This window comes from Spermophilus citellus (genome assembly GCF_964194105.1).
Source record: "Spermophilus citellus genome assembly, chromosome: 6".
NCBI lineage: Eukaryota > Metazoa > Chordata > Mammalia > Rodentia > Sciuridae > Spermophilus > Spermophilus citellus.
The window spans coordinates 11,117,730-11,137,600 of NC_138187.1; the positions used below are offsets into that span (position 1 = coordinate 11,117,730).

General features: G+C 47.4%; 1 protein-coding gene across 1 annotated transcript; it reads right to left on the reverse strand.

The window, feature by feature from the left end:
* Nucleotides 1-1,222: 1,222 nt before the first annotated feature.
* On the reverse strand, nucleotides 1,223-17,448 carry PLA2G10 (phospholipase A2 group X; the record flags this gene model as incomplete). The annotated part of the gene is made up of 4 exons (XM_081299115.1): nucleotides 1,223-1,495; nucleotides 12,733-12,839; nucleotides 14,399-14,549; nucleotides 17,364-17,448. 4 exons carry the CDS (start codon nucleotides 17,446-17,448, stop codon nucleotides 1,353-1,355), a joined length of 486 nt encoding a protein of 161 aa, XP_081155241.1. The 3' UTR covers nucleotides 1,223-1,352.
* Nucleotides 17,449-19,871: the final 2,423 nt, after the last annotated feature.

The following is a 19,871-nucleotide window of genomic DNA, read 5'->3' on the forward strand; positions in this document are numbered from 1 at the left end:
TCTTTCTCAGTGAAAAAGTGGGAGCTGTTTGGCATGGGTACAGCTGGCCCCAGTTTAGACCACAGGTTGCCAGAATCCCAGACCTGTACCTCCAACCCCCACCTCTTGGCCTCCCACACTGCCCAAACCCCCTTCTAAGATGAGTTAATACCAGATCTCTGGGAGGGAGGACAAAGAAGATTTGGCCAAACAGGTAGACTGGGCACTTGCTTCTTAGTGCCAGCAGAGATAGACATGCTGAGATCAGGGCTGCCTCTCACATCTCCTCCCTGCTGTCAATCAAGGTGGCTTAGGAGGACGATAATGGGTGTCCATGTGAAATATTTAGATCTTGTGATTGGATTTCTCCAAATCCAGCCAAAGAAAAATTAAAAAGCGTTGGGAGGAATATTTATTCTTTGGCATCCGGTCACAGGGATTGACTGAAACAGGAAATACTCCAAAATCCAAAAGTTGGCAATCTACACAGTGGCATCTGTTCAGGTATAATGGTGCACAGTTGTAATCCTGGCTACCCAAGAGGCTGAGGCAGGAGGATTGGAAGTTCCAGACCAGCCTGAGTAACATCCCAAAATCCTCTCTCAAAATGAAAAATAAAGGGACTGGGGATGTGGCTCAAGCGGTAGCGCGCTCGCCTAGCATGTGTGCGCCCCGGGTTCGATCCTCAGCACCACATACAAACTAAGATGTTGTGTCCGCCAAATACTAAAAAATAAATATTAAAATTCTCTCTTAAAAAAAAAAAAAAACAAAAACCTAGGGCCTTATGCATGTTAGGCAAACATCTACCATAACTGAACTAAATCCCCAGCCCAGGAAATAATGTTTATTTTATTTTAGAGATGGGATCCCACTATGTTTCCCAGACTGGCCTCAAACTCCTGGGGTTTGTCCTCCCCAGGAAACTGTTAAAGGTGGAGTGGGATGGGGAATACTCTGTTAAGCAAACAGCTATGAAACTTGAATTTCACAAGGGCGAGTGTCCCCTGTGTGTCTTTATTGCCGACACAGAGCCTACAACATGGCCAAGTGCCCAGCAGGTATCGGCGCTCATTTGACCACCAGCCATCAGCAGCAAGTGAGAAGACAAAACCCACCTTTTCAAAAAAGTCGAACTAACCACAGAAAACGATACCAAGCTCAACATAGTCATGGTTTTATAAAATAGGAATGGGACTTTTGACCTTCATCAAACTGGAAGCCGAACAGACTCAATCTGAGTTCCAGGCCGGAAGGCAAACACAAGGCTCACGTGGCTTTATCACTTGGCCTCAGTTGCCTCCTCCAGAAACTGAATTCTGTTGTTCATTAATGAAAGGGAGCTTTATTTCCTTTTGCAAATGAACACGGAGTCAGTCACACTTGGGTGAGTCCTCCTCACACAAAGACTGCGGGTAGAAGAGGTACTTAAAGTTGTACTTGGTACCGGCTAGGCAGTAAGCAATCTCCTTGTCACACTTACACAGGAGCTTCTGGCATTCATCATCCGTGGATCCTGGAAGGAGTGGAGAGACTGGGGTTAAACCCTGCAGAAACTCCAGGGTCAATGCCAGGGAAATCAGCACAGCTGGGCAGAACGGGTCAGGTGTGGCATGTGTGTATGTGTGGAACAGGACATCTCGCCAGGTGCTCTCCATCAGCTTATCCCCTCCAGGAAGGAGGGCATGTCAGCCCCTGTGAAAAGGAACTTAAAATTTCAGATAGATAGTCTGATGTCCACACAATTCTGGCTTCTCTTCTGTGTCACATTATTACTGTTTCACTTGGGGATCTGCTTAGATAAGACAGTAGGGGCCTGGCAGCCATCCAGGCCTGGTTTGACCTTCCTTCAGGCCATGTGACTTACCTAAACTTTCATTTAAAACAGGAGCAGTGCTGGAGAGGCAGCCCAGGGGTAGAGAGCACTGGCCTACCATACACAAGATCCAGCCCCAGCCCTCAAGAAAAAAAACGCCCTGACTGTAGGTAGCAATCACATGACCCCTATCACCCCTCCCTCCTGGGTTTACCTTTTGAGGACATGCAAAGATAAATCCCCTCTAGCTGGGGAATTCCACTTAACTCATTAATTGGCTTAGGAAGACTTTGTAGTCTAAAAGTCATATGTTATTAATCTAGATGATGTCACTCCTTTGACAGCCATGGATATACCCAGTATGCACTTTTAATTTTTGACATAATGAACAACATTCACTATTAAATTCTTCTAATCTCCTTCAAAAGGCGTGGTGAAGAAGTGGGAGCTTGGAAAATGGCTAGCTCAGCCATGGTTTTAGAAGCTTTGTGCCTTTAAACACATGCATGAGAAACTAGAAAAATCAAACCTGGGCCAGGTGGTACTTGCCTGTAATCCCAGCAACTCCAGAGGCTAAGGCAAGAGAATCTCAAATTCAAGGCCAATTTAAGCAACTAAGTGAGGCCCTGTCTCAAAAAGGGCTGGAGATGTGGCTCAGTTGGTTAAGCGCCCCTGGGTTCAATTTCTAGTACCCTCCCCCCACTCCAAAAAAAAAAAAAAAAACACCTATGGAGATAAAGTTCTAGAATTAGTCTAGTTAGATGATGATGCCTGCCTGCCTGCAGGCTGTGAGGCTTCAAATGGGTGTGTGGGTTTTATAAAAAAGAAATTAGCAAGATTTGGTAGTCAATCCATCACTTAACACAGAGACACTTCCTCTTGTCTACTTGGAAAATAGAATGTTGGAAGGGAAAAATCTCACTCTAATTCATTTGTTAAGCTTCTGTGTAGAGCAAGGCACCCAGAAGAATAAGTCTCTGTTCCCCGACCTGAACAGTCTCCAAAGGCAGAGTCATCAGCACTCCACTTTGCAGAGAAGAAACCCTGGAAGGCATGGGGAGACCAGCACCCCCACCCAGCTCTGCCCAACTCAAGCCTCCAGCATCCAACTCCAGAGACAGGATGGGGTATTGACTCGGACCTTTAAGGTCCAAGTTATAACAGGATTATTTAAGAATTTTACTGGCATGGGAAACAGCTTATAGGTAAGAGAAAAATAAGGGGTGCAAAACATACTATATATTTTTTTAAAGAAATAATTTTTTAATATTTATTTTTCAGTTTTCAGTGGACACAACATCTTTATTTTATTTTTATGTGGTGCTGAGGATCGGACGCAGCGCCCCGCGCATGCCTGGCGAGCGAGTTACCGCTTGAGCCACATCCCCAGCCCCACCATTATATTTTTTAATTACATCTTCATAAAGGAAAACAGGAAAAACACCAGAATGGAGAGTTCTCTGGGGTAGCATCATTGGGAGTTTAATTTCCTCCACTTTTTTATACCTTGTCATTTCAAACATTTCTACTTTGGGCCATATGATGCTTTCATCATGGAAAGAAAATCCATTTTATTAAAAGGATTTGAAGAGTAGCTATTTCATTGATTAATGTATAAAGTGGGGGAAGCAGTTCAGTGGTAGAGTGTTTGCCTAGCATGTTCAAGGCCCTGTTTCCATCCCCAGCATCGCACACACATACACAAATGTACAGTATCTGTTAAATCAGAATGTCTACCTGTCATTCAGCAGCTGCACCCAAAGAAAGTGGTTGCTAGGAGCCAGGTGCAGCAGCTCATGCCTATAATCCTAGCAACTCAGGAGGCCAAGGCAGGAAGATCTCAGCAACTTAGTGAGACCCTGAGCAACTTAGCAAGACCCTGTCTCAAAATGAAAAGGGCTGCGGATGGGGCTCAGTGGTTAAGCACCCCTGGTTCAATCCCCAGTACCAAAAAAAAAAAAAAAAAAAAAGAAAGAAAGAAAGAAAAAGGAAGAAAGGAAGAGGCTTCTGGGAGCTTTGGTGACCCTCCTCTTCCCCAACTTTTATATTTTTTTTACTATAATTGATATATAATAGCTGCACATATTTATGAGGCACAGTGTGATATTTTGATACTCTGCCCCCTTAGCCTATATAAATAAACACAATTTAAGTCTTCTTTAAATGTCCTTGCTATGTAAATGTACCTCGTGACAAGCTCTCTACCTGTCTCTTCAGATTGCCCCCCAGCCCTTTCTATGCTGTAGAGGAGCCCCCAATACAATATTGGACCCAGCAATTCTAGACTTGATGCTGCCCACAAAAATCCTCAAATAAAGGCACAAATATTTACAAACACCCATGGTCTCTGCAACCTTGTGAAGCAGTTGATGGGGACATGGTCAAAATAAAGTACATTGATGACATGGACCAGCCATTCTCAACCATGGGCAGCTGAGCCTCCAGGGGGGCATCTGGCAACATCTACAGACATTTTAGTTTGTCACAATGGGGGAGAGGGTGCTACCATCATCTAGTGGGTAGAACTAAAGATGCTGCTAAACATCCCACAGTGCACAGGACAGCCCCTGGCAACAGAGAATTATGTGGCCCAATATGTCAATAGTGTCAAGGGTGAAAAGCCCTGCCACAAGTTATATCTAGCTTTAGAGAAGTAACATCAGCTAGGTATGGTGGAGCACACCTATAATCCCAGCTACTCTGGAGGCTGAGGCTGGAGGATTGTAAATTCAAAGCCAAAGAGATCCTGTCTCAAAATTTTTTAAAGGGCCAGGGATATAGTTCTGGGGTACAGCAACCTTGGGTTCAATAATCAGCCCAGCAAAATAAAAACATAAAAAACCCTCCCTGGGAGCTGAGGTTGTGGCTCAGTGGAAGAGCACTTGCCTAGCAGGTGTGAGGCACTGGGTTCGATTCTCAGCACCGCATATAAACAAATAAACAAATAAAGGTCCATCAATAACTAATAAAAATATTTTTAAAAAACCCTCTCTGGTTCTTCCCCAAAAAAGAAAGCATTCAATGTCCCCCCTCATTTTCCAATACCATCACTACCACTCTTACCCTGGGCCCTATACTCCAGCCTACACCATCCTCAAGCTCGGATGGACCACCCAGGCATCCTCCTGCTTCAGCCTTCCAAGCTGCTAGGATTACAGGCATGCACCACCATGACAGGATAATGACTGTGTTTTATTATTCCGATTTTACAGAGGAGTAAAGTGAGACTCAGAAGGAGTCGGAAACTCAACCAGGGTCACAGAGCTGGGAAGGGGTGGACCAGGAGGGTGTACCTCCCACCTTCTCCCTGAGCAAAAAAAAGTTTCTTTTAAAAACAAGATGTAAGCCTGGAGCACTGTGGGGCAAGTGGTGTATGCCTGTAATCCTAGTGACTGGAAAGCCTGAGGCAGAAGGATTGCAAGTTCCAGGCCAGCCTCAACAATTCAGTGAAGCCCTGAGCAACTAGGGAGACCCTATCTCACAAACAGAAACAAAGAAAAAACAGGCTGGGGGTGTGGCTCTATGGCTAAGCACTCCTGGATTCAATCTCTGGTACAAAAAAAAAAAAAAAAGCCTCATGGCCTCAGGAATCCAAAGGAACCATGCTGTTCAAGAAAAATAAAACTATAAGAGAAAAATAGCTCCACTGGTTAAGCTTAAAATTAAAACCTTAAAATAATTAAAACCTGCTAGTAAATATTATTGCAGGCTTAAATTTTTTTAATATATTTGTCAAGCCCATAAATGGAAAATGAGCTATATTTTATACCTATAATTAAATAAACAACTATGTTCAGAATATCTCCAAACAGAATAAGAGAATATTTTTATCCAAAAAATGCATAATAGATACTTTGGTTCTTTTCATTGGGTTCAGGGAGGACAGTTCTGTAAACGGCTACAGAATTCCACCGGCGAACATACCAATAAATATTTCATAAACATCCTTTTAGCATGGGTAGGAGCAAGCAGAACATGCAAATTGAAGAGAAAAGGAAAAGATCTTCAGCAGATCTCACCATTGAGCCATGTTTCACCTCCCTGCTGGTGCTACAAAGGGGCTGTTTAGGGCCATGTTGCCTCCCCGGGCCCCGGGCCTCAGTTTCCCTAACTTTAAATGACAGATTGCATAAGATGGTGCTGGGTCTCACTCAAGTCCTACTGTGTATTTTGTACTGGGGATTGAACCCAGGAATGCTTTACCACTGAGCCATATCCCAAGCCCTTGTTATGTTTTATTTTGAGACAGGGTCTTACTACGTTGCTGAGGCTGGCCTCAAATTTGTGATCCTGCCTGAATTTCTAGGATAACTGTGTCTCCATATGAATTCAGTTTTGTTCTTATGCCAGTTCTTCAACTCATACTATGGAGATATGGCTGAGAATCCACGCATATCTAAAATCACCCTCCAGTAACCATCATGATCACCTTCTGGCCTGCAGGGCAGACCTGTCTCCAGAGGCTGGGTTTTATTGGCAGTCACACAGAAGGAAGACAGGGGGAGGAGAAGGGGAGGAAGAGAAGAAGAACTCCCATTCAATCTGCTTATCATGTTACAAACCCTGCAACACGTAACTCGCAGGTAGGCGAACTGAGGCTTGAGCAAAGTGATGGAACCGTCATCCATCTAGGGACAAGCCATTTTCAACACAGAAATGCCAAGAATATTCAAAAGAGAAAGAAAAGTCCCTTCAATAAAGGATGCAGAGACAGCTGAATAACATCATGCCAAAAAACTAACTGGACCCTTTCCACTCACTCTATGTATAAAATTAACTCAAAATAAATTAATAAATTTAAGAGTTGAAACTAGGGACTGGGGATGTGGCTCAAGCGGTAGCGCTCTCGCCTGGCATGCGTGCAGCCCGGGTTCGATCCTCAGCACCACATACAAACAAAGATGTTGTGTCCGCCGATAACTAAAAAATAAATATTAAAAAATTCTCTCTCTCTCTCTCTCTCTCTCCTCTCTCACTCTATCTTTAAAAAAAAAAAAAGAGTTGAAACTATAAAATTAGGCTGGGTGTGATGGCACACACCTGTAATCCTAGAAACTCAGGCAGGATCACAAATTTGAGGCCAGCCTCAGCAATGTAGTAAGACCCTGTCTCAAAGTAAAACATAAAAAGGGCTGGGGATATGGCTCAGTGGTAAAGCATTCCTGGGTTCAATTCCAAGTACAAAATAAAATAAAATAAAACTGTTAGGAGAAAACCGGTAAGCTTTCCTGACCTTGAATTTGGCAATGGATTCTTAAGACATCAAAAATATGAGCTACAATAGACAAAAGTAGGTGAACTGGATTTCATCAAAATTAAAAACTTTGGAGTATTGAGGACATTATCAAGAAAAGGAGCCAGGCATAATGATGCATGCCTATAGTCTCAGAAGCTCCAGAAGTTGAGGCAGAAGATCACAAGGTTAAAGCCAGACTCAGCAAAAACGAGGCACTAAGCAACTCAGTGAGACCTTGTCTCTAAATAAAATACAAAAAAGGGCTGGGGATGTGGCTCAGTGGTCAAGTGCCTCTGAGTTCAACCCCTGGTGCTCCCCAACCCCCAACCCCCCCCCAAAAATAGAATTACCATATGACCCAGTACAGTCTATATATGTGTGTAGTGAGTGTGTGTGTGTGTGTGTGTGTATACTTTAACTAAAAACAGGTACTCAAATAAATGCTTTTTTTGTGGATGTTCACAGCGGCACTATTCACAATAGCCAGAAGGTAGAAACAATTTAAATGGCCATCCTTGGAACCATTGCAGAATGAAAGGTGGCAGAGTCATACTGTAGAACACAATTTGGTCATAAAAGGAATGAAGCACCAAAACACCCTACGATGTGGATGAACTTCCAAAATAGGACACCAAGTGAAAGAAGCCGGGGTGGAGATCCACATACCGTGCAATTCCACTCATACCACTCACACTCATTTTTATCTCTATGCACGTACCTAGTCTAAGATACCAAGTATCCTGATCTAGGTACGTGCATAGAGGTAGAAATCACATTGATAGGCTTGTCCTTGAGGTCCAAGGTGTTCCCAAGATGGGGGGGGGGGGGGGCTCAACTCTGCACAAGTGGTTCCCTGCCACATGTGCAGAAAAGAATGTCAGCACTCGGCCTGGCCGTTAGGGTAGAGAGAGATTTATTTAGGAGAACAGACACACATTAAAGGGAGAATGCCAGCCATCTTCAGAGGGAGAGAGCAGCCCCTGGGTGTGGGGTGTTAATACTCATAGAGGGGCAGTTGGGGGCTGGACTAGAGGTGGAGCCAGGGTGGAGTCACACAGTTTTGCACCAAGTTTTCCAGTTGCCCTCGGTTATCTTTTGCAGGGAAGAGTGTGGGTCAAGGGCTAGGTCCAAGGGCTAGGCCAAGGGCACAGGCTAAGGACTTGGGCTAGCTTTCTTTGCTTTGCATTTCAATGGTTTCCTGCATTTGCTTTTCTAGGTAGACCCAGTCTATCTTTTTCTGCATCAGGTGCTGGTGATAAGGAGAAATGGGAGGGTGGGAGACTGGGGACTGGCTGTGGGTATAAGTTTTTTTTTTTTTTTTTGCTTGTTTGTGTGTGTGTGTGTGTGTGTGTGTGTGTTGCAGTGCTGAGGATTGGACCCAGGACCTTATGCATGCTAGGCAAGCATTCTATTGTACAGCCACATCCCCAGTCTCTATTGGGTATATTGTTTGAGGAGAGGCATTGAGAATATTTTGATAATGGTTGGGTGACATTGTGACTATATTATAACTGAGTTGTATGCTTTAAAATGATGAATTTTGCATTATGTTTATTCTCATTTAAAAGCAAAAAAGTGATAGAAGCAGTTTTCTGGTTCATTTCTAACTCTTCAGATAAGTCTGAGTCTCACTGACTGAACTTTAATTCTGCTTTAAAATTTATTTGAAAGGAAACTATAAATGGAAAGCACCATTGAGTCAGTCTGTCTCTCTCTCTCTCTCTCTCTTCCTCCCCCACCCCCCTTTCTCTCTCTGGTTCTGGAGATTGAACCCAGAGCCACTCACCACTGAACTTTACTACCAGCCCTTTTCATTTGGAGACAGGTTCTCCCTAAATTGCCCAAGCTGTCCTTGAACTTGCAATCCTCCTGCCTCACCCTACTGAGTCACCTATAGGTGAACACTACCATGTGTGACTGAGTCTTAAAAATAAATGTCTCACTCATTTTTTTTAGAGAATTTTTTTTAATATTTATTTTTCAGTTCTCGGCGGACACAACATCTTTGTTGGTATGTGGTGCTGAGGATCGAACCCAGGCCGCACGCACGCCAGGCAAGTGTGCTACCTCTTGAGCCACATCCCCAGCCCATGTCTCATTCATTTTTATTTTTCGTTGCCTTGTTTAAAAATCAGTAAGGTTGGGCTGGGGTGTGGCTCATTGTTAATTTGCCTAGTATATGAGGTCCTGGGTTCCATCTCCAGTATCAGAAAAATAAATAAATAGATAGATAGATAGATAGATAAAATAAGAAAGATTGCCTTGGAGATACCTAACATTTTTAATTGTAGTTTTTCTCTTGATGTTAGGAGACGTTGGTCAGGTACAATGAATATGGAGATGTTAGGATGCAGTATGATAATCATTCTCATGTTTCTTGTGGTTCAAGATAAACTAATACAGTGTGGAAACCAAAAAAAAAAAATTAATAAACTATTAGTAGATAGGTAAAAAGCCATGCCAGAATTCAATGTAGAACTCTTGGATACAGTTATCAGCCAGAGTGGTTTTCTCTGTTTAGGAAGGAATCAAGTTTGTGGCCTAGCTCAGTGGTACAATTGCCTTAGCATGTGCAAGTCCCTGGGTTCAACCCTCCATACCTCGGAATCAATCAATCAATTAAGTAACTAAGTAAACAAGACTGTAATCCCAGCAATTTAGGCAGCTGAGGCAGAAGGATCACAAGTTGGAGACCAGCCTAGGTTAACTTAGTGAGATCTTATCTCAAAAAGTAAAAGAGGGCTGGGGATGTAGCTCAGTTAGGTAGTGCACCCCTGGGGTTCCATTCCTGGTACCAGAAAAGCCAAACTAAACAAACAAAAAAAAAAAGGATCAGCAAATATTAGAGAGATGTGAAAGTTAAGCAGCGATGAACTGAGACTTTCTCCTCCCCTCCACACAATTAAAAGAGAATTGAAGGAGAAACAGCTTCCTCTTGGGGGGGCTCAGGGTGAGCTAAAGCTGCTGCCCTGCACTCGCCCAGTCCTGCCCTCAGTGGGGTGTCGCTGGGTCACGATCAGGCAGGTTCTCTGTTGGGTCACTTATTCCATGGCCCCTGCTAGGCATGAGGCACAGTGTCATGTCACTTCAACCTCATACCAGACAGGCTCCAATTCCACCCGCAGTGTACAGACTAGGAAACAGACACTGGGAGACCAGGGCTTGGCCAACGAAATGAACTGGAAATGAACCGGCACAGGAATTTTTTTTTTTTTCTTTTAACATTTTCGCTTCACCATGACCCATCCATTCCCCTGAGACAGGACAGAAGAAACAAGAAACAGGTAGAAAACAGACATCAAGGAAGGACAAGTGGCGCCCCTGAATAGCGTGGGCAGCTGAACCAAAGTCACCTGTGTGAATTTGGGGTGACGCAAAATATCACACAGAATACCTTTTATAAGCTTCAGGATGGCTTCCCCGTCTCCCGGCCTCAGGCTCCCCAAAAAAAACGAGGGGCAAGAGAAGGTCACCAGAGGCTGATGAGAGAGAGGGAGCGCATTTGGAAGTGGGCTTTTGTTTGGGGGGGATACTGTTTCTTAGGACATTCTATCCGAAAAAGGCAGAAGGGGTGGGATTACAAAGGAACAGGTGAGTGTAACTCAACCCCAGGGGTGCCTACTCCTGGAGCCACACTGGGGTAACGCCCAAGTTACTGCGGAATGCAATAATTGTTCAGGACCCCGGGGCATCAGGACCTAAAGGCACATGCATCCAGGCTGGCTCCCCACAGAAGTTTCACATGCTTCCCCAGGCCAGTCTGTCTCTGAGGCCTGTCACTCCCAAATTTCTGGGAAACCCATAAATCTACCTGTGCACTGTTAATTAGCCCACCAATAAATAGGTTAAGTCAAAAGAGATAGGACATTTTAAGAAACCTATGATTTAGGGAACCTTACAGTACTATCAGATAATGATCAGATAATGGAGACAAGGTCAGCCTAAAGATCCCGAGAATGACCAGGACCACCATAAACCATCTGCCGATCACCAGACTGATGTCATTCCTACGTGACAGGCAGGTGCCACCATGCCCAGCTTTGTTTGGTTTTGACACGTTTCCAATAAATTGCTGACATCTGTGCACTTTAACCTAAAATACTTCAGGCCAAGTATTCCTTTCCCTTTCAACATTTGTTTTTTCTTTTTTTTTTTTTTTTTTGGTATTGGAGATTGAACTCAGGGACCCTTACTTAACCATTGAACCACATCCCCAGCCCTTTTTATTTTATTTATTTATTTATTTATTTATTTTAGTTTTCAGCAAAACATCTTTTTTTTTTTTTTTTTAATGTGGTGCTGAGGATCGAACCCGGGCCGCACGCATGCCAGGCTAGTGCGCTACCACTTGAGCCACATCCCCAGCCCCCCTTTTTATTTTTTACTTTGAGGCAGCATCTTGCTAAACTGCTTTGGGCCTCACTAAATTGCTGAGACCGCCTTTGAACATCCAATCCTCCTGCTTCAGCCTCCAGAGTTGCTGGGCTTACAGGCTTGTGCCACCGCACTCCACTTAACTTTTTTTTTTAATTTTTTTTTAGTTGTAGATAACACAATAGCTTTATTTTATTTATTTTTATGTGGTGCTGAGGATCGAACCCACTGCCTCATGCATGCGAGGCAAGCGCTCTACCACTGAGCCACAACCCCGGCCCCTCAGCTTGACTTTAATTCATGAAGACATTCTCTTTGCAAAACATGGAAGCATACAAAGAACATGCAGTTGCCCTCTACCCTCGTGCCCTTCAATCCTGTCCCTAGGACAATCATGGCCACCCTAAGTTTGGAGTCTATCCTTATACATCTTTTTCTGAGCTTTCTATATGCCTACATCAAGCCGTGGAAGGTAGTATGGTACTATTCTGCAAGATTCTTTTATCCTTTTTTCTTTTTTTCAAACACAAATAAGGCTGTACTTGAAAGTCATTCTGCAGTTGGTTTTTCAGTCAATATCTTTCTATGTCGGCATATATTTCTATCTTACTCTGTCTTTGGTTGCAGAGTATTCCACAGTGTGGAAACACTGTGGGTTTTTAACCCAGAATCCTTCTGATGGTTGTTTATACCTGGTGTCATTCTATCCTTTTCTTGTTTCTTCTTTTTAAAGATTTTTAGGGGGGCTGGGGATGTGGCTCAAGCGGTAGCGCGCTCGCCTGGCATGCATGCGGCCCGGGCTCGATCCTCAGCACCACATACCAACAAAGATGTTGTGTCCGCCAAAAACTAAAAAAAAATAAATATTAAAAATTCTCTCTCTCTCTCTCTCTCTCTCTCTCTCTCTTTCTCTCTTAAAAAAATAAATTTAAAAAAAAAAAGATTTTTAGGTATAGGTAAACAAATACATTTATTTATTTATTTATTTATTTATTTATTTATTTATTTATTTATTTATATGTGGTGCTGAGGATTGAATCCAGTGCCTCACACATGCTAGGCAAGTACTGTATCACTGAGCTACAACCACAGCCCCACTATCTATTTTTCCTTTTTGTCCAGACACTAAATGAATAGGTTTCTGTGTACGTTTGCGTGTGTGTGTTTCATAAGTAAAAAATCTCTTGTACATAAAACCTAAGGGATGGTCTATGGAGAGTTAAGAACAACCCTGTGTTATTACAAGAAGAGCACAGGAATCACCTGGCTCTTCCGGGATGCCCAAGGGACTCTTGGGGACACTGATGTGTACCCTGCTGTGACTCACCACACAGGATGCGCTGGTTGTCACACTGCCAGGAGTAGCGCTCCAACTTGGGTCTGCAGCCAGCCTCCTCTGCGCGAGTGTAGCAGCAGTCATGGTGGTAGCAGCACCTGCAGGTGTCACACAGACAGGCCAGCAGGTGGGTGCCTGCAGGAAATTCTTGCATCCTCCCTTGCTGGGGCTACTGGTGAGTGCAGACCCCTATGGAGACAGTGCCTTCCGGTGGAAGCTTTATCCCTGGTAAGCTCAATGCTAGGGAAAAATCCCACTGGTTCCATGAGCCCTGCACAGCCTCCATCCCTGGCCACCCCCAGGCAGCCTCCTTGCCTTGCTCTGAGCCTCTGTGCTCCAGCCATCCCAGCCTCCTTTCTGTCCCTCCAGCAAGCCAAGCCCCTTTCACCCCAACTCTGTCCATGTGGCACCCTCTGCCTGGGCACCTCCCCTTGGGATGTCATGGCCTCCTCCTGTCTCCCCAGGCTATACTGTCTCCTGTCACACCCTTTCATAAAACCCAGGATCCCTCCCTTCCGGGCAGGTACATAAGGAAATCCTCATTATAAACCTCGTTAACATCCATCTTTCTGGGATGACCAAAGTTCTGTGAGGACGGCACCTCTGTCCCAGGCCCTCCCGGCCTCGATAAACATTCACTGTTGAACAGTGACCCGGGGAACACCCACAAATGCCGTCAGACCTGTCATTCATTCGTCTACCCACTCATTCATCCACTGGTATCTCTCCACTTGTCTGAGCCCTCAACAGACCGGCCCAGGCGGTCAGCCAGTTCCTGCTCTGCTCTTAGGAAGCCCCCAGTCTGGGGAGGGAGACAGATAAGCCACCAGACACAGGAACGGGAAACACGTTAAACAGAGGGACATTGAGAGCCCAGAGGAGATGGCAGACCCAGTGAGGCTCCAGAGAAGGTTCCCTGGAGACAGTGTGGCTGAGCTGCCTCTGAAGGACACGCAGGAACCAGCCAACCAGAGTCGGGGAGGTCACTACCGGTGGCAGGAGCATCTGTAGCTCAAGGGTTAGTCAAGACCTCTCAGGGACAACCAGGACCTCCAACTAGGAAAGAGGCAGCTGAACTTGGCACAGTGTACCTATTAGGGGTGCAAGTAGTTGCACCCCTTGGAGCCTCAGGGCCTGCATCTGTAAAATGGGGACAAGCACCATGACTATCTCCAAGCTGGCCATGAGAGTAAATGAGGAAGTCACAGGAAGAGCTCAGCCTTCCAGGATCAGACCCTTCTCACATGGTTGCAGAGGGCAGGGGTTGGGGCATGAATGCAGTCAGACTGCCCGAGTTCAAATACCAGGTCCCACGCCTTACTCTATGTAGCCCAGACAGGTAACTTAACCTTTAAGCGCCTCAGTCTCCTTGTCCATGAAATGGGGTTGATGTGAGGATTCAAAGGGATGCTCGGAGCAGTTCTGGTGTGTTTAAGCCTGGTTCTAGTTATATTACCTTCTAGGCAGCATAGTTAGCCCATGGTCAGGGTAAGAGGCAGCTGTCACCAAGACGTGTCCTCTCTGGCCACATAACCCAGGAGGCAGCACCACATGCTGGGATCTTCCTGCAGGAACCCTCAACTTCAGCTTTGGGTACTTCCTCGTGGGCCTCAGGGGGCAGGAGCAACTTCTAGCCTGGACCCAAATGTACACTCACCAGTCAATGGCATCCTGGGGCTGGCCATGGCCACCCAGGCCACAATAGCAGCCGTAGTTCATGTAAGCCATAGGGGTTCGGGTGCCGACACAGTTCAAAGTCCCTGCCAGTTCCAGGATCCCACGCCGGTGCACATGTGACCTCTTAGATGCTGAGCGGTAAACAAAGGTGAGAGGCTTCAGGTCAGGACTCCCCTGGCCCTAGGGAGGGACATTAGACTGCGAAGGGCCTGGATGTTGCAGCCTGTCTGGGTTCAAATCCTGTTTCCTACCTGTGTGACCTTGGATAAATTAGGGACCGCTGTGTACCTTGGTTTCCTGATTTGGGAAATGAAGGAAAACGTAACCTCCCCTAGCAGAATAAAATGAGACGGAGTGTGCAGCCTCTAACGCCTACAGTCACACCCTCAAGGCAGCTCTGAAAGGAAAATGAGTCGCAGACTACACCAAGTAAAAGGTGATGCCATGGCCTTCGTGCTGGCTGGTCCCTCTTCCTGGGACACTCTGATTCCTGACCCCCTTCCCTTATCAACTCTAGACACAGTCTCTTTGCAAGTTCTGCAGTAAATGCTAGTTCAGCTGCCTGTACGGGGCACTGCGCATCAGAGATGACGTCACCAAGTGCTCCTGTCACCAAGGAGCACTCCTCTGGGGGCTTTCCAGTCCCTGGGCTCCACAGTTCTCACCCAGACTCTGGCTCAGGGCTTTTGGATTTCCTTATGTTCACTGCCTGGGAGCAGCGTTCTCCTAGTTTGGGAAGCTCCCCTGACCTGGGCCTGGCCATTTGTCTGGATCCTGGCAGAGCCCTGACACATAACAGTACCCATTAGCTGTGATGGAAACCCTTGTAGTTGACAACTGGGAAAGAAGAGGCCATCTGGGAAAGATGGCCCTCACATTCTCACAGCCCATAGCCCCTAAGCTGAGGCTCTGACCCAAGCTTCTGACCCACGAACCAGTGTTCCCTCCTCCCTGCCCAGAAACGCCAGTGACAGGGCTGAGGGGCAGCAGCGGAGCAGAAACTCATGCCCGGGCTTGTGTCCTGGGCATCTGCTCCCCAACACACCAGGCCCGAGGTCAGTGCAGGTGAACGCCTAGCATGTAGACATCACTTTCTCTTGATTAGGACCTGTCTCTCTACAGTGGCTCTTTGGAGGAGTCCAGGCCAAATCCAAATGGCGTTGTATTGTTCACAGTGGGGAAAAAGTAGCATATTAGTGGTGGTGGGGGCCACAGCTCCCTTTGTGTCAAAAAAAGAGGAAAAGGGGGGCTGGGGATGTGGCTCAAGCGGTAGCGCGCTCGCCTGGCATGCGTGCGGCCCGGGTTCGATCCTCAGCACCACATACAAACAAAGATGTTGTGTCCGCCGAGAACTAAAATAAAAAAATAAATAAATAAATTCTCTCTTTCTCTCTCTCTCTCTCTCTCTCTCTCTCTCTCTCTCTCTCTCTCTCTCCCCCCCCTCTCCTCTCTCTTTAAAAAAAAAAAAAGAGGAAAAGGCAAAAAAATGAGTTTAGAGTTCAAAAGTTTACCTGTCCTCACTCTCCCAGCAACCTACACAGTGCTTCAAACCTTCCATGGCTCCTATGGGCTCTGGATAAAGCTCAGGGGCCCCACTGCACCCCAAGGCCCAGTGGGGGTCAAGTCCTCCCACTCCTCCAGGGCCCACTCTCCTGCACCAGGAATCCTGTGCTCTCTCCAGTCATACCCAACACATGCACAATCTACTGCAAATGCTCTTACCCAATCTTACCAGGCTCACAGACCACCTCCCTCCACAACTGCCTCAGCCCCCAGGTGGCCCCAGGGACGCTTGTCGGACTGTGCTGCTGTCTGCTTAAGAGGATGACCCTCCAACCTGGGTGATATTACAGAGCAAATCTCTGACAGGCAGCTCTGAATGCCCTGGCACTTGATAGGCTTCCAGAAAAGGTCCCTTGACCTCTGGATCCACTAAGCTCCCTGGAACACATCCACCCTAAGCACCCCAGACAAGGTCCCAGCCTCAGTACCATATTTTGAAGCTTTCTGCAGAGTTCCCACCACCAACACCACCATCTGACCACTCTCTGGCATCCTGAGGTCTAGGAACAGACCTAAGAAGGGCTCAGGCATGGGGCGTGTTTGAAACCGAAGAAAACACTCCCTTTGTGCCAACATAGGTGGGGCAGGTCAGGCTGGGGTCTGTTTGCTCTGTCTGCCCGCGGGCAGCCTCCTTTGGGAGGGCTTGGGCTGGCAGGGTATCCTGTGAGCCCCGGGTCCATGCATCTTACTTCGCAGTGTGTCCAGGGTTCATGTGAGTTTTCCCCGGGGCTGTCTCAGGGGTCCCTGGGTTGTGCATGCAGCTACTCCCCTCCAAGCATTTTGCTGAATCTGCAGCCTGGGTCTGAGGAGTTGTGCACCCCAGTGCCCAGGTGAGGGGGGTGCTGTTCCTGTGTGGCTGTCTTAGGGTGCCTGTATGTTCCCTGAGTATGCTGCTCAACTGTGGGCTCCAGAAATGGGCAGCCACCAAGGGGACCTCTCTGAGGGTGACCCCAGGGATAGATGAGAAGGAGACCATATGTTCTTCACCCACCAGCAAGCCCAGCCCCTCTACCCCTGCTCGCCACCCCCATGAGGTCTGAGATCCAACCTCAGACCCCACAGACAGAGTGATTGATGGTCAGCTCACCAGAATGGGGATCAGGACGGCAGGGGTAGGGGCTCTGAGTGGCTCTGGAGGCTATTTGAGGGGAGGACTCTGAACCTCTGGGGAAGGTCAGGGCTGGTTCTGAGTCCTTAGGTAGAGTGTGCTACGTGGGAGGCCCTGGACAGAAGTAGGGGACAGGGTTACTGCGTCCCTGGGATGGATGAGTGGGTGGATATCAGAAGAGAGGGCTGGGGGTTGTGCAGCTCCTGGGGACCTGGGGCAGGCTGGTGAGTTGGAGTCCCTAGGGAGGGCTGGAGGAGGTCGGGTCATCACTTACCCACGCTGGGTCCGGGGCCAGGTCCCAGCAGCAGCAGCAGCAAGAGTAGCAGCATTATTGGGGAGCACGGAGGTAGCAGACCCATGGGAGGGTGACAGGTGTGGGCCAGGCTGGCGGGCAGTGCAGTCTTCAAGCCTGGCCGACCCCCACCTCTGGCCCCGCCCCCGCCTCACCTTCCCGCGGTCTGGGCGGAGCCAGGCAGGGGCGGGTACCAGGGACTGCGTCCGGACCTCTGCGTGTAGGTCCCCCAGTGGGCTGGGAGGCCAATCAGGTTCCTGGGGCCAGGAGAGAGAGTCTTGCTCCCGAGTACCAAGAATTAAATAACATTCGTTGATATTATTACCTGAAGCGCCTCTGCGCTGCTCACCTGGGCTTCCAAAAGGAGTGGAGGCTCGGGGGAGAGGATAGCACTGAATTCATCTCACCATTTTAAGATACAGGACACTTTGCGCTCCTGTTGCCTCTCAAAATCAACACTCTACAGTGTCCCTGCTACTGCTGCCACCATAGTGCAGGAACAGGTGATCAAAGTTTTGCCCCAGGTCACACAGTGCCTTCTGGTAAAAGACAGGACTGCGATGGGGGAGGGCAGGAAGACCACAACCACATCTTCCCACACCCTCCTGCCTCCCGTTTCTCTTGTGTCCAAGGGTCATGTCGCTTCCTCCAAGAGGCCTCATGAGCCAAGAAAAGCATACACAATAGGTGCCCGATACAGAAAAGAAGTGACTATTGTGTGCGGTATCTGTTGCTTTTTGACTCTGATGCTCTAGCTAGCACTACCCAATTTGTCACCAATTTCTGTTGCTTTTACCTGATAAGTAAACTGCCAATGGAACCCTGCATACCACCTTCTATCTCCATGGCCAGACTCTAGGAACAATAATGCAGTAGGTAAAACTGCCACTCTGGCTATTTCAACACCACCGGCAGCACAGATGGGTGACCTTAACACAACCTGAGTCCCCTTTCACCGGAAAGCACTAAGGATCAGAGAAGCCAAGTGAAGTACAGGAACCCAGATTCGACCTCATTTTTACATGGTGCTGAACCTGTCTGCCTCCTTCTATGAAAATCCAAGCTTTGATTCCTAGCCTGCCACCAGGAGGAACACTTTTCCCACTGGAGTGTGAGCTCTTTGGGCAAAATCCAGGTCTCCTTCCTCTTGTGTGTTCAGCCCTTCTCTGCCTGGCCCACGGTAGGTGCTCAGTAAAGGCTTTCCCATATACAATAAGGGTTTCAGACGGCCCAGGACTTGGGGTTGGAGAGAACTTGAGTGACAAACCTCAGTGTGCTACAATCATCAGGAAATGAGCCAAGATTCCCTTATGTTGGCACTCAGCCCCTCTGCTCAGGGTGGACCCCCTGCAGACAGCTAAGTGCCTTAAAACTGAAGTGGAGGGACAGGATGAGAAATCAATTAACATGAAGAAGAGAAAGGTAATCCTGAAACCTACCTCACTTCCTCAATCATTCATTCATACATTCATTCATTCATTCGCTTAGTCCCCAGCAGGGACTGACCCCTATACTGTGAAGGAGCACAGGGAGATCAGACCAATTCCCACATCCAGAAGATCTCTGTGGGCTGAAGGCACACCTATGAAAACACCAAGGGACCAGAAGATGTGACTAAGCAGCCATAGAGGGCAGCACAGGGCTGTGGGCCTCTTCGTCTCAGTCTGGGTGCCCCCTGATACCCCTGAAAGCCCGATTCTGGACCAGTGGATTATTTGGAAAGCGTATCCATGGAGCAGAGGGAATTGGAAAAGTGAAGAGATAAAAGCTGGAACATGGGTGGGTTCTAGAGGTGACCACAAGAAGGGTCACTAAAGTTTAGTCTCAAAAGGATCTCCTAGGGGTTCATCTATTGCATCTTAATTGTCTGCCAAAAGGGATAAATGGGAGAAGCATGTCCTGCCCTCCCCCCCCACCACTCCTTTCTCCTATTGGTTGAGGGCAGCCCCCAGGGGGAGTGGGGGCAGGAAGCCAGAGGTTCCTGAATCTGGTCAGAGACCACACGGACTGTTTGCAAGAGTCCTGCCTGGAATCTGAGCGGAGGGGAGAGGATGTGAGGTGGAGGTGAGCCATTGTCCGGCCCTTCTCCCAGCCAGGTTAGCAGTGGCACTAGAGTCAAAGAAAACTCTCCAGCCAGATGTCTGAGCAAAACCTTCCAGAGGGGATGGAAAATGATGAGAAAATAAGAGAAAGCACCCTAAGCAGAGGAACCTGCCCCCCTTGGGTGCACGTGGAGATTCCTCGAATGCGGGGAAGGGGCAGAGGCAGGGGAAGACGGTGCAGGCCTCCACCTGGTGGACAGTCTGGGCACCAAGATCAGCCAGGAAATGAATGGAAGGAATATTTGTAGGAGTGGAGGGAGAGGGAGAGTGTGTGTGTGTGTGTGGCTGGGGGACTGATCAAGAAGAAAGTTCACACCATAAAGCAGGTCTGACACCCGTTTGGACCATAGCCTGTTGACTATCTTTGAGGGTCCTCTTCCCATGACAG